At 51.3% G+C, this 14,166-nt stretch overlaps 1 protein-coding gene across 2 annotated transcripts; it reads left to right on the plus strand.

Annotated features, from left to right (window-relative positions):
• Positions 1 to 1,001: 1,001 nt before the first annotated feature.
• Positions 1,002 to 8,743, plus strand: CATIP (ciliogenesis associated TTC17 interacting protein). 2 transcript variants are annotated; one of them, XM_019807630.2, is made up of 10 exons: positions 1,002 to 1,061; positions 1,225 to 1,317; positions 2,750 to 2,950; positions 3,262 to 3,317; positions 3,893 to 3,979; positions 4,174 to 4,341; positions 5,635 to 5,759; positions 6,443 to 6,519; positions 6,828 to 6,916; positions 7,109 to 8,743. In XM_019807630.2, exons 1-10 carry the CDS (start codon positions 1,037 to 1,039, stop codon positions 7,337 to 7,339), a joined length of 1,152 nt encoding a protein of 383 aa, XP_019663189.1. In that variant the 5' UTR covers positions 1,002 to 1,036; the 3' UTR covers positions 7,340 to 8,743. The 2 variants fall into 2 exon arrangements, with proteins under 2 accessions (XP_019663189.1, XP_034511056.1); XM_034655165.1 differs by lacking the exon at positions 4,174 to 4,341.
• Positions 8,744 to 14,166: the final 5,423 nt, after the last annotated feature.

Raw genomic sequence — 14,166 nt, forward strand, 5'->3', positions numbered from 1 at the left:
ACCCAAAGTCTTACAGATAACATAAAACAGTTAATTAACACATATTTTGTATGTTCTACTATTATATACAGTGTTCTTCCTATAAAGAAAGCAAGAGAAAATGTTATTAAGAAATCATAAGGAAGAGGAGTGCCTGGGTGGCTCAGTCGCTTAAGCCTCGGACTCTTGATTTCGGCTCAGGTCATGATCTGGGGGTCGTGGGATCCAGCCCCGTGTCTGCTTGAGATTCTCTTTCTCCCTCTCCCCCTGCCCCTCCCCCTCTAAATAAATAAATAAAATCCTTTAAAAAAATCATAAGGAAGAGAAAACACGTTTACAGTACTATACCATATTTATTGAAAAACACCCACATATAAATGGACCCAGGCAGCTCAAACCCGTGCTGCTCAAGGGTCGACCATATCAGCTGTGCGACCTTGGGAAGACATTTAACCTCTCGGTGCCTCAGGTTTCTCAGCTGTAAAATGCAGGGGGTAAAAGGACCTGCTCACAGGGTTGGTCTGAATACTGAATGAGATCACATGTGTGCAGACTTCCAGAACAGTGCCAGGCCTGCGAGAAGCAGGGCTTAAGGGTTTGCTGTGATCGTCATTATTACCAGCATCACTCTTACATGTGGCAGTATTCACATGGCATCTAAGTGGGCTCCACGTGTGTAAGGCCATGTCTGACTCAGGGCCACAACTTCTAAAGTCATTCTTTTTTTTTTTTCAAAGTTTTTTTATTGTTATTATTATTTTTTTTAGTAATCTCTACACCCAACATGGGGCTCGAACTCATGACCCTGAGATCAAGAGTCCCATGCTCCTCCGACTGAGCCAGCCAGGTGCTCCCTAAGGTCACTCAAATGATCCATGTCATCCCCCTGCCATGTCAAATGCTCCCTCTTCAAGACAATACTAAAGCCCACAGTTCCTACCATTGCCTCCAAGGTCTGGGTGCTTTGTGAGGTGTGTTGATGGCCCTTTAAGAGGCGGTAGCTGGCTTCCGGTTGCCATGGAGACAACTGGACGCAGTCGGGGTGGCAGAAGGCAGCATGTCCTCCAAACTTCAATCCACAGGTGGGAAGAGGGCTGCTGGGACTGGAAATTGAAGAGGCATCTTCTACCTTTCTCCCTCACAATCCTCCTTGGGGTGGCCTTGGGGGAGTCTGGTTTGGGGACCCCTGTCCCATCCCTGTCCCTCTCCCCAAGGTTGCCATCTCAGCCTCTCCTCCTTTCCTAGGCCCCAAAACCAAGGACAACCAGCCCTCAGCTCAAGAGAGTGTGCCAGCCCCAAAGGCCAATGCTGAAGCCATCCGCTTCCTCAGCGACCTTGGTGACCCGGACGGTGGGGGCGGGCGGGGGGCACAGACATGGAGAAGAGGGTAGAGAGAAGGCCCAGACTGGCCCCGTCTCTCTCAGCCTTGATTCCCTTGGGACTCAGAAAGGGTGCAAAGCCTATTTGTTGATTTTTTTTTTTTTTAAAGATTTTATTTATTTATTTGACAGAGATAGAGACAGCCAGCGAGAGAGGGAACAAGCAGGGGGAGTGGGAGAGGAAGAAGGAGGCTCACAGCAGAGGAGCCTGACGTGGGGCCTCGATCCCATAACGCCGGGATCACGCCCTGAGCCGAAGGCAGACGCTTAACCGCTGTGCCACCCAGGCGCCCCTGTTGATTTTTTTTTTTAACACAGGAAAGTTTTCTTGTGTGTTTTTGTTAAGATTTTATTTATTTATTTGAGAGAGAGAGAGAGCACAAGCAGGGGAAGAGGGAGAAGCAGGCTCCCTGCTGAGCAGGGAGTCTGACATGGGCTCCATCCCAGGATCCTGGGATCATGACCTAAGCCGAAGGCAGACGCTTAACTCCCTGAGCCACCCAGGTGCCACGACAATTTTTTTTAAGATTAATTTAGTTAGGGGGGCACCTGGGTAGCGCAGTCGTTAAGCGTCTGCCTTCGGCTCAGGGCGTGATCCCGGCATTCGGGGATCAAGTCCCACATCAGGCTCCTCCGCTGGGAGCCTGCTTCTTCCTCTCCCACTTCCCTGCTGTGTTCCCTCTCTCACTGGCTATCTCTCTGTCAAATAAATAAATAAAATCTTTAAAAAAAAAAAAAAGATTAATTTAGTTAGGGCACCTGGGTGGCTCAGTCCATGAAGCGTCTGACTCTTGCTTTTGGCTCAGGTTATGATCTCAGAGTGGTGAGATCCAGCAGCAGGTCAGGCTCCCTGTTAGGAAGGGCGGAGTCTGCTTGAGATTCTCTCTCTCCCTCTCCCTCTGCCCCTCCCCTCCCCCTGCTCACGGGCTCCTCCACTCTCTCTCTAAAATAATAAATAAAGAAATCTTTTAAAAATAAATAAAAATAAAAGCTTTATTTATTTATGTATTTATTAGAGAGTGAGAGAGAGCACAGAGGGAGAGGGAGTAGACTCCCCACTAAGCAGAGAGCCCCGTGTGGGACCCAGGACCCTGAGATCATGACCTGAGCTGAAGGCAGACGCTTAACCCACTGAGCCACCTAGGTGCCCCTATTTGTTGATAATTGTCAGGGGAAGACCCCCAGGACTTGGGGACTGGTGGTGGCGGTGGGGTCTTCTCCTGCTGGCGGTTGTACCTGCCAACGGAGGGGAGCGGGAGCTGCCTGGGACCCCCAGGGATGAGGAAGGGGTGGGTGGAGACTGTGGGGCCTTGCTGGGGGGAGGGTCAGAGAGGCAAGGCAGGCCCAGGAGCTGGGGCTTTATCTGTGCCCATGGGACCCCCCACCCCCAGAGGAAGAGGAGCTGCGGATGCTGCTATTCTCCGAGACTCTGGCCATGGTCTCGGACACGGGGGAGCCACAGGGAGAGCTGACCATCGAGGTGCAGAGAGGGAAATTCAGGGATGAATCCGGTGTGATGTTGCACTGCATCCTCGTGCATGCCTCTAGCCGTGGCTTCATGGGCAAAATGCTCTGCGGAAACTCCCTCCTGGGTACAGTTCTTGCTGCCTGATGTTTCACCCCCATCCTCCCTCCCCCCACCCCCATTCCTAGGACCTTCACTCAGGACCCACCCTTGACTTCACCTTGGGACCAGAAGGCGGCAAGGAGGGTGTGTGTGTGGGGGGGGGGACAGGGACGTTAATCCCAGCCACAGACTTTGGACAAGAGCACCACTTGGCTCTCCCTGCAGTCACAGTCCACCTGAGTCCTCTAGCCTGGGCCCCCTCTCCCCCCTGCCCCTCCCTTCAGTCTCCCGGCCTGACGGGGTGACAGTGACAGCAGCACTCTCCTCCTGTCCCAGGCCACCTCTCGTGGAAGCTGCATGTCATGGAGCAACATAGTCAGGAGTTCATCAAGGTACCTCCTGGGGCCCCCAGCCTGGCCCCCAAACCAGAGTGAGAAAATGGAGATCTTGGGAGGGAGGGAGGGAGGGAAGAATGGAAGGGCTCAATGGAATGTCACCCCCAACTCTCTCCAAGTTACCCTGCAATCCCCACCACACATAACTTGGAAACCAATCCATCCGGGGCAGCAGGCTGCTTCTCACGACCTTCTGCTAATACACGAACCCTGGGTCCGGTCCACCCGGGGCTTCCTCCAGGCTGAGAGCCCAGCATCTCCCTGAAGGCCAGGCGGGCTAGCCTTTCCCAGAACCTGGCCTTTCCCAAGGACCTGTCTCTCTCTCTCTCTCTTTCTCTCTCTCTCTCATACACACACATACACACACACACTCCAAATTCTGCTGCTCTGTGCCTCCCACACCCAGCCCCAGCCACCTCACTTGAACCGCACTACATGGGGAAGATTTTCTACCCCCATGTCCCTCAGTTCTCTCCTTTGTAAAGGAGAACAGGGCAAGGTGACCTGTGGGGGGTGCTGTTTGCGTATAATCCGCGAGCTCCTGCTTCTCCCCTCCGCGCTCTGGCCCTTAGTTCCCTGTCCTCCCCATGGAGCAGAAGATGAGTTTGGTGAAGCAGGATGACCAGCTGGCCATGACCAGAAGTGTCAAGGAGGGTGAGGTAAGGGTGAGAGACAAGTAGAGGCCATACCCCGCATCCTCTTCCAAGCCAAGAGCAGGGAGCCAGGTTGTGTCAGGCCAGGAGCCTGGCATGGGGACTCAGCAAGGATCCTATGCGTGCCCAATACCTTGGCTTTCCCGTCCTCCCCACCCCTTCCCAGATCAATGTCCCTGACCCAGATTTTTCCTGAACAGGAAGTCAAGACCCAAGTGACTTTTTTCCCAGGGAGCTCAACCATGGGCTTCATCTCCGAGGCCGCCAACCTGGTGTTGCTGAGGCTGATGGCCTGGCGGCAGACGGTGCCCAGCAACGCCCATTTCCTGGCCTTGGACACCGAGGGCAAACTCTGCTACTCCACTTACGTGAGGGGTCTCCCTGGGTGGGGGACTTGGCCTGGGGAAAACCAGAGGGGGCACGGAGGTCGCTGTGGTGGGAGAAAAGACAGCTTCGGGGTGGAAGAGGGGGTGGGCTGGGGACCTGGACATGGGACTTCCAAGGGCAGGAGAAAGCAAGTCTTCATGTGTTTGAAGATCACGTGGGGGGCAGGTGGCCTGAAAAAGGGGAACCAAAGCGGGGAGCAGTTGAGAGGCAATGCTTTTTGCCCAGAAGTCAGTCCAGGAAAAATAAACATAGTGGAGGGCTGCTTTTAAAGACATATTTTTTAACATCAGGAAATGCACATTTCCAACGGCACTTAAATGTCCTTTTATTAGGTCTCAGACCTGAAGTGTGTTCCTTTTTTTTTTTTCTTTTCTTTTCTTGTGGCTAAAACTTCATAATCAACATACCTAGGACTTCCTTCAAGGTGAAATTTTAAAGCCCTGCCCCTAAACACACATTTTGAGGGTTGATTTGACCAACTTTGTAAGTGACATTCCAATCTTTTCTATCCCAAACATGACAAATGGCAGCGTGTTTGACACAAGCAGGCCCATGTCACTTCCCCCATCTTCTTTTGAAACACATGTCTTATGTTAGCCCTTTTATGCCCGGGTCCACAGCTGCTCCAGGCGTTCAAGTTCTTTTTTTCTTTTTTTTTTTTAAGATTTTATTTATTTATTTGACAGAGAGACAGCCAATGAGAGAGGGAACACAAGCAGGGGGAGTGGGAGAGGAAGAAGCAGGCTCCTAGTGGACCAGGAGCCCAAAGCGGGGCTCGATCCCACAATCCTGGGATCACACTCTGAGCTGAAGGCAGAGGCTTAACAACTGAGCCACCCAGGTGCTCCTAGGCATTCAAGTTCTAACAACAGGGCCGCCTGCCTGCAGCAGGGGCCTGAGGCAGCCACAGATCTCAGTCTCGCCCCCTCCTCAGAGCATCGCTGCCCCCCCAAATAGTCCCGCCCCCACACTCACACTTTGTCCGTTAATCCTCATCCCTGTAACTGAATCTGCCAACCAGAAGTACTTGGTCATCGAGATGTGGGTGCAAGCAGCATGGAACTGGCTTTCTATGCGGGGACCCCCACTTAACTTGGGGGTGCAACTCTAATCCAGTGGTGGTGGAGAGCCTGGACAGCCAAGGGTTGCTTATCACTGATAAACAAGGAATGAAGCGGCAAGATGGAGAAAAGGGCCAGGACGAGATTTGGGGGAGATCCTGGTGGGCATCCACCTCACATCTCCCTCCTTCCCTCTATCTTGGCCGCTTCCAGCAAGATCTGGGCTTCCAGAAGATCCAGGTGGGCCGCCAGCAGGTGGAAGTGTTCATCGTGGAGCAGACTGTCCACTCTGTAAAAGGCATCCCCAATTCCTGCCAGTTCTACCTGCTCTCGGATGGGTGAGTACTGACAGTGGGGGCTAGGGGGCAGTGTGGAGCACAAGCATGGGTGCTGGATCCTGGGCGCCTGGCAAGGGGGGCAAAGGGAGACTACTGTCTCTGGGGACACCACCAGGAAGAGCGCCCCCTTGCTTGACCCACATCATTCACTCATTCTCCACATATTTACTCCTGATTCGTTCCGTGCCCAATCCGTGCCCAATGGGTACACATTCACCTGAGACATACCGTAACTCCCAAACCTCACCAAGGAGCCCCGGATGGCTGAGAAAGTCAGTGCTGACCCCACAAGGCTAAGGCACAGTAGTAGCTGAGGCAGCTGCCACTGCTGGGGTAACACCAAAAAGCACCGAGGTCTGAACAACCTGACACTCCATAGAATCAACGTGGGGGGGGGATCCTGGCACACTGCCAAGCTCTCACCGGCCCAGCACAGGCACCAAATCGTGAGAAATCACTGGGGAGGGGGGAGGGAAGAATTTGTTTCTTGAAATTTCCAAAGAGGTATTGATATAATCATTACACTGGAAAAGTTATCTGGGGACCTGGAAATGAACATGACCCTGGAACTCAGAGATAAGTAGTGTTGGGGAAGCAGCAGCACAGGGGGCCCCCCAGGACGGCTCTCAGGGGAGGGGCTGGTCTGGGAAGACCTCCACTCTCACGCCTGTGTTGTATTCCAGGCACCTGGCCAAGAGAATCCAGGTGGGTTCCCCTGGGTACTGCATGATCACCCAGATGCCCGTCTTGAGGGAGAAGGGTGAGTGAAAGCCTCTGGCTGGTGGAGAAGGAAGGAGAGGTGGGAAAGCCTGGGGACCTTCCAGGGTGCAGAGGCTGGACTGAGTGCGGGATCAGACCCTGAAATCAGAAGTTTTGCCCTCCAGCTCCTGACCCCAAGGCAATTAGGGGATGATCATTTTGCAGGGAAGCCCTTCCAGCAACTCTAGCCACCCAAGCAGAACCCTGGGGCTTTACCCGTGACTGCAATTTGGGTATTCTCGGACATCCCTCTGTATCTGGGGAAGGTGCTGGGGTGAGGGTGTGCAGCCTTCCTCCCTCCGCACCCAGATGAGATTGAGCCTGCCCCGGTATTTGAGAAGAAGCCCCTGGTGTGGGAGGAAGATTTGGAGCTCTACTCGAGGTTCGTGGACCGGAAGGTGAGGAGACGCTGCAGTCAGCCTGGGGTCCCCACCCCGCCCCCAGCATAAATTCCACCGTTACTGATCCCTCTCTGTGCCTGCTTGAAATGCACACCCCGATGGCTGGGAGGCCCTCCTTAGGGCGAAGGGGGAGGGGGCTGCTCCTGGGGCGCGGGGTCCCGGGTCGCGCTCAGGCTCGGTCCCCGCCAGGAGGAGCTCCGTCTCAGCCACGCCAGCTACCTGCGGCAGCACCCCGAGGCCCAGGCGCTCATCTCGGACTTCCTGCTCTTCCTGCTGCTGCGCCAGCCCGCAGACGTATTCACCTTCGCCGCCGAATACTTCGGCCCCTTCGCGAAGCGCCACCCCCCGACTCCGGCCTTGCGCTCCTCGCACCGGCCCAGCCCCTTCCGCTCGCTGGACCCCCCGCGCCCCACGCTCTAGGGCTGGCCGGGCGCGGCGTGCGGGGACCCGGCAGGAAGCCGGGGCGGCGTGCGGGGACCCGGCAGGAAGCCGGGGCGTCGCCGGGGACGCAGCGGGGAACCAGAGGGACTCACCCCGGAGGCGCGCCTTCCGAGCTGCGGGTTTTTTGGGAGAATAAATGGGCCCCATCCCCGCGGTTCTGCTGTGGGCGCGGGAACCTTCCCTGGCCAGAGTCTTGCGTCTTGGCTAAAAAGAGGAACTGTTAACAGAGTTTATCCAGCGAATTTCACGTTTCTTCCCAGATGCTATAGTCAATATTCCTATTTTACGGATAAGAAAATAGAGGTGCGGAAAGGTTAAGTAACTCACAGTGTTAGTACGGAGGAGGCAGGAGTCAAACCTGGACGTTGGATGCCAAAATCCCCACCCTCAGTCGCTAGGTTAGTAGGGATAAAGGGGCAAGCCTTCTTGGTGCCACTAAGCATAAGCCAAATTACCCTGCTTCCAGCCCCCCACCCCCCAACCAAGAAAACGAGCAGGGGTTGGTGGGGGATCTGGATCCCCCCTGGCCTTGCTCATCACCTCTGAAGCCTCCCAAAACCCGCGAGCCGCCAGCTCTCACACTCCAGCTCCTTTCCCACTGACACTCAGGAACCCCCAAACTGCGTGCAGGGTTCCCAGCTACTGGCTCCCTGAGAACAAAAGGATAGGCAGAGGATCATGGGCTCCTTGAGGCTCCTTGTACAATGTCAGTCGGGCCAATGGCTTGTTTCTGCCCAGGGCTGACCACGGCTCAGCAGCGAGTATTAGACAAGCTCCTCCAGGACAGCTGGTAATGGGGGTGCAGGCTCCAACCCTCCATTTGCACTCATGGGCCTGCCTCTTCCAGCTGAGGGACCCTTCCCCCCCCAACCCCCACCTTCTAGAAGCTCTGCCCCGTGATGAGGGCGGCCAGGACTTCCCACTCAGGGCAGCAAGACTTCATGGAGAACTATCGCTTGAGTAGAGGCCGAAATAATTTTTTTAAATATCTTTTATTGTCCTGATCCATTATTTGAAAAGAATGTTCACTAGAGGAAACTGAGAAAAGGGGGCTGAAGCAAAAGAAGAAAGTGAATTCACCCCAATTTCTCAACCTAGAGGCAGCCCTTTTAACATTTCAGCAAATATGCTCTTTACTCTTTTGGGTTTTGATGCATAAAAGTGGCCCGTGTTTGTTCAGCATTTACTCTGTCAAGCAGTTTTTTGTTTTACAGTTTCAACATTACCTTTTTTTAGATTTTTGAAGTATCATTGCGATGCAATATTATATTAACTTCATGTGAAGCACTTTTTAAAAATCCTTTTTTAAATTTTTTTCATTTTTTAAAGATTTTATTTATTTATTTGACAGAGAGAGACAGCCAATGAGAGAGGGAACACAAGCAGGGGGAGTGGGAGAGGAAGAAGCAGGCTCCCAGCAGAGGAGCCCGATGTGGGGCTCGATCCCAGGACTCTGGGATCACACCCTGAGCCGAAGGCAGAGCTTAACGACTGAGCCACCCAGGCGCCCCTAAAAATCCTTTTTTAAAGTAAACTCTACACCCAATATGAGGCTCAACTCATGACCCCAAGATCAAGAGTCACGTGCTCTTCTGACTGAGCCAGAGAGGCACCCCCATGTCAAGCACTTTTATATAGAACATTTGATCTGGTCTTTAAAACTCCAAGGGACTTTTTTTTTTTTTTTACCAAAAATGAAATCCTACAGTAATACATGCTCATTAATTGATAATTACATACTTAATTATATTCCTTAAAAGTCTCAAACATCACAGATAAAGCTGGAAACGCCGGCCCCAATCTCCTCGTGTTTTGTAACTTTTTTCCTGTATCATAACTGGCTTTCTTTCATTTAACAATATATTTTGAAAGCGTTCCGTGGCATTACGCAGTCTTCAATTTTGGATGCCTCTACCATAATAATTTTAAAGATTTATTTATCTATTTTAGAGAGACAGAGAACACAAGGCGGGCGGAAGGAGCAGAGGGAGAGGGAGAGAGAGAATCCTCCAGATGACTCCCCACGGAGCGCAGAGCCAGTCTGGGGTCTCCATCCCAGGCCCCTGAGATCATGACCTGAGCCGAAACCAGCAGTCGGTTAACCGACTGAGACACCCAGGGGCGCCAGACGGCTCTACCATAATTTAACCTATCTCTCCCCACTGCCTGCTTTTTGTCTGTTGCGGGGGGTGTTGGCGACTATAAACGGTGGTGCTTTGAACATGTCTGTTGCTACTTCTTCACATGTCGCAACAATTATTTCCTGAAGGAGACATTCTTTTCTTTCTTTTTTTTTTTTTTTAAGATTTAATTTATTTGACAGGGAGAGAGACAGCCAGCGAGAGAGGGAACACAAGCAGGGGGAGTGGAAGAGGAAGAGGCAGGTTCATAGCAGAGGAGCCTGACGTGGGGCTCGATCCCACAACGCTGGGATCACGCCCTGAGCCGAAGGCAGATGCTTAACGACCGCGCCACCCAGGCGCCCCTGAAGGAGACATTCTGAGAGGTGTAATTGTTGAATCGGTCTTAAGGCTTTTGTTTAACATTCCCAAATTCCACATGTGTAGGATTTTTTTTTAGGATGAGATAAAGCATTCCAGGCAGAGAAAATGACATGAGTGAAGGGTAAAAAAGCGGGAGAGTGCAATGCATGATTATGGCCTAGAATAGCGCGGTGCCGCAGAGCTTCCTGCGATGGAGATGATCCGTATCTGCGATGCCCACTATGGTAGCCACTAGTCATGTGCGGCCACTGAGTGCTAGAAATGAGGTTCATATGACTGAGGAACTGGACAGCAACAGCTGAGGGTAAGGTCTCTCCCTTCAACCCGGCCCTCAGCTCAACAGATACTGGGTCCCTTCCCCATGCCAGGATTGTTCTGGGCAGTGGGAGATCAGCAGTGACAGGACAAAAGTCCTGGCTTCATGATGCTTACAGTTTGCATAAACACAAGAAGTCATTTCATACGTGCAATTTCGGACATTTGTGGGAAAAAAAATAAAAAAAATAAAATAAAATAAAAAATAAAATAAAGCCAAGTCATGGGTAGACAGTGACTCAGAGTTGGAGGGTTGGAGGGTTGGGGGTGGAGATTTCAGGGAGGGCCTTCCTGGCGTCTCAGCTGAGCTGGGACCTGAATGAATGCCAAGGAGTCAGACCTGTGGGGAGCTGTGGTGGGAAAAGCATTCTAGGCAGAGGGAACAGCAAGCACAAGGGCTGTTGAGCATGTATTGCCGTGAGAAGGCCAGGAAGGCTGGAGCACAATAGGGCGGGAGAGGCTGGAGTACCAGAGTGCGCAGTCATCGTGAGGTTGGCAGGGCTGGGTCGCAGAGAGCCCCCCCAGGCCCGGGGCAAGTTCACTTCATGTATGGGGAACCGAAACCAAAGCTGCTCAGGCCAGTGCACCCACAACCTTCCACAGAGAACCGGAGAGTCATCTCCAGTCCCCGATGCCCTAGAGCAAGGAGGGCAGTGACATCTGACCCACCGAGATCCTCCCTCTGCCGATCTCCCCTGTATCTGGTGACTTGTGGAGGAACCCACCACTCCCCGGTCTGCTCTGTGACATCCCCTTCAGAACTGGTTCATTGCTAGATCTTATCCTTTGTCCCCAGAACTTCTATGACCCCTTCCTCTTGCTCCGTAATAGACAAAGAGAAAACAAACACTGATCCCTTCTGAGGTGCCAAGCCCTGGACTAGGATCTCGGGATGCTGTGGGAGCGTCAGGGCCAGGCCCTACCCCCATGACACACAGGCTCCTCAAGGGCCCCGTGAATGAATGTGGGCGTGCAGAACATGGAAAGTGCTAAGAAGGAAACGTATACATGCAACAGTAGAGCGTTAAATGTGCACTTGACCCGGCATGGGAGCCCAGGGAGGCAGAGGGAAATGGACAAGAATAAGAAGAAGAACAAATGCTACATAGCACTTATTATTTTAATCCCTCTACACATGGTAATTCATGTGATTCTCACAACACCCCTGGGAGGTCAGTTCAATTATCGTACCCATTTCACAGATGAGGGAAAAGTTAAGGCCAAGATCATGCAACGGGCTAGTGACAGAGCCAGGATTTGGACTTAGGGAATCTGGCTCGAGTATGCGTGTAAATTCACTCTGATAAACAGATCCCAGAACAGAGAAGAGGCATCTTCCTGCTTTAGCTACTTCCAAAGTAGGCTTGACTGTACACTTTCTCCTCCCAGAAGCACCTAGAAACCGCCCATTCCCTACTGCACTATCCCTGACAGCAGCCTCACTGCTGAGTTGCATGGGAAGGGCATTGTGCTGAGGGAGCACACAGCCTGGTCTTGGAGAAGTCAAAGAAGGCTTCCTGGAAGAGGTGACAGCAGAGCTGCGTGCTGAAGACAAAAGGCTGTTTGCCAGGCAAAGGGTGTGGGGCATGTTTGAGGAGGAAGCAGCATACGCAGAGTCCTAGAGGGGAGAGGGCGGGAGCTTGGGATCCTTTAGCTACTGCAACGAGTTCAGGATGGGATGGTGGAGGGTCTGGGAAGCCAACTGAAGCGCTGTCTGCCATCCAGGAGACTGACAGACCCTGGAAGTGGGGCAGGCAAATGCCCGCATGCCTGCCTGTTTGTGTGTTTTCTTTCCTCCCACAAGAAGCCGTAGGTGAGCAGATAAACTAAGAGGAATGCTACGGATACATGGAGCCCCACAAGAAAAGGCTTACATTTAGACATTGGACAGCAGACGCTACCCCCCAGGGCTAGTAGCGTCCTTGGAAGGTGCAGACGCGGCCCTTCTGAACCTCTATTGCTCACCTCCCTTCCTTTGGTCGAATCCGCTGTTCCCCCAGCACCAGCATTCGTGATAAAACCTGTTCTTGTTCGGTTTGATGGTTTCCTCGTTTTGTTTTATGATATAATGTGTGGAATTGTCCCCTGTTATTCCACCATCACAAATTTCCTAGGTTGGAGCTCCGCTGAATTGAAAGGCTCGGGTGGGCAAGTCTGGGCACCCAACCACCAAAGGCAGCGTTGTTAGGAGCAGAAAATGCTTCTGGGGTTCCGAAGGACTGACAGTGGCCCAAGACATTTTGGAAACCCATTTACAAAAGCAACGAGCTGCACAGCGCAGAGTGCTAGATGCATTTCCTGGGCTTCACAAACACTCTTTGGGGTAAGTAATTTTATCACCCCCACTTTCCAGGCGAGGAAACTGAGGGCCTAAGAAACTTGCCTGAGTCACAGAGCTAGTAAAAGTAAGATTCAAACCCAGGCCATTAGATTCCAGAAACTCTGGTGGGTGGTTGTTGGGGGGGGGGGTTAAATCAATGTTATTGAAGTATAACATCCATTCAATAAAACCCATCCTTTCCCTCCATTTTAAATATGGAGATAACTGCAGATTGACATGTGGCTGTAGGAAAAATCGAGAGAGACTCATGCACGCTTTGCCCACTCCCCCCCCCCCCCCAGTGCTAACATCTTGCAGATCTGTTATACAGTAGCATCAGCCAGGATTTCTTTTTCCACTTTTGGGAGGGTGAGAAAATATACATAAAATTTACCCTTTTAACCATCTTCAGGTGTATAATTCAGTGACATTAAGGATATTCACACTGTTGTGCAACTATCACCACCATCCATTTCTGGAACATTGTTATCGTCCCAGACTAAACTCTACACCCATTGAACAGTAACTTCCCCTTTCCCCTTCCCCTAGATCCTGGAAATCATCCTTCTACTTTCTGTTTCTATAAATTTGTCTATTCCGAGAAACTCATATAAGCAGAATCCTACAATATTTGTCCTTTGGTGTCTGGCTTATTTCATTTATCATAAAGTTTTCAAGACTCATCCATTCTTATAGCATCCAGACTTGCATTCCTTTTTTTTTTTTAAAGATTTATTTTTATTTATTTTAGAGAGAGTGGGGGGAGGGGCAGAGGGAGAGAGAGAATCCCAAGCAGACTTCCTGCTCAATCCCACAACGCTGAGGTCATCACCTGAGCTGAAACCAAGAGTCAGGTGCTCAACTGACCGAGCCACCCAGGTGCCCCCAGACTCATACTCCTTTTTGAGGCCAAATAATAATCCATTGGATGGCTAGACCACCTAGTGTTTATTCATCCGCTGGTGAACGTTTGGGCTGTTGTTGCCTTTTGGCTTTTGTGGAAAATGTTTGTCAAGTATCTGTTTAAACCCCTGCTTTCAGTACAACCAGGACATTGACATTGACATAACCACTCATCTTTTTCAGATTTCCTGTTTTATTTGTACTCATTTGTGTGTGTGTGTGTGTGTGTGTGTGTGTGTTAAGTGCTATACAATTTTACCACATATGTAGATTTGTGGATCCACCACCAAGGTCAAGATACTTGAACAGCTCCAATGCCAAAAGGATCCTTCAAGTTGCCTTTCCATAGTCGTACCCGCCTCCCGCTCTACCCTCCGCCATACCTACCCGCTGGAGGCCACTAATCTGTGTAACTTTGTCGTTGCAAAAATGTTCTATAAATGGAACAATACAGAATGCAACCTTCTGAGATAGACTTCTTTCACTCAGAATAATTTCCTGGAGATTTATCCAAATCATTGTGTGTGTCGAGAGTTCGTTTCTCTTATCGAGGGGCTGTAATCCACAGTCTGTACAGCAGTCAGTGTAACTATTCTCCTGTTGAAGGATATCTGGGCTAATTCTAGTGTCTGACTATTACAAATAAAGCTGCAACTTACATACAGATTTTGTGTGAACGCAAGTTTTAGTTTCTCTGGAATAAATGCCCAGGAACATATTCTCTGGTATAGATAGACTATAGTTTGCTTACCCATTCATCTAGT

This window comes from Ailuropoda melanoleuca, chromosome 2, assembly GCF_002007445.2.
Source record: "Ailuropoda melanoleuca isolate Jingjing chromosome 2, ASM200744v2, whole genome shotgun sequence".
Lineage (NCBI taxonomy): Eukaryota > Metazoa > Chordata > Mammalia > Carnivora > Ursidae > Ailuropoda > Ailuropoda melanoleuca.

Excerpts from the sequence above, each read along its gene's own strand:
- CATIP (XM_019807630.2), top strand. The coding sequence starts at position 1,037 with ATGTCCTCCAAACTTCAATCCACAG. Across the intron at positions 5,760-6,442 it reads TTCTACCTGCTCTCGGATGG|GCACCTGGCCAAGAGAATCC; the intron begins GTGAGTACTGAC and ends GTTGTATTCCAG. Across the intron at positions 6,520-6,827 it reads GCCCGTCTTGAGGGAGAAGG|ATGAGATTGAGCCTGCCCCG; the intron begins GTGAGTGAAAGC and ends CTCCGCACCCAG.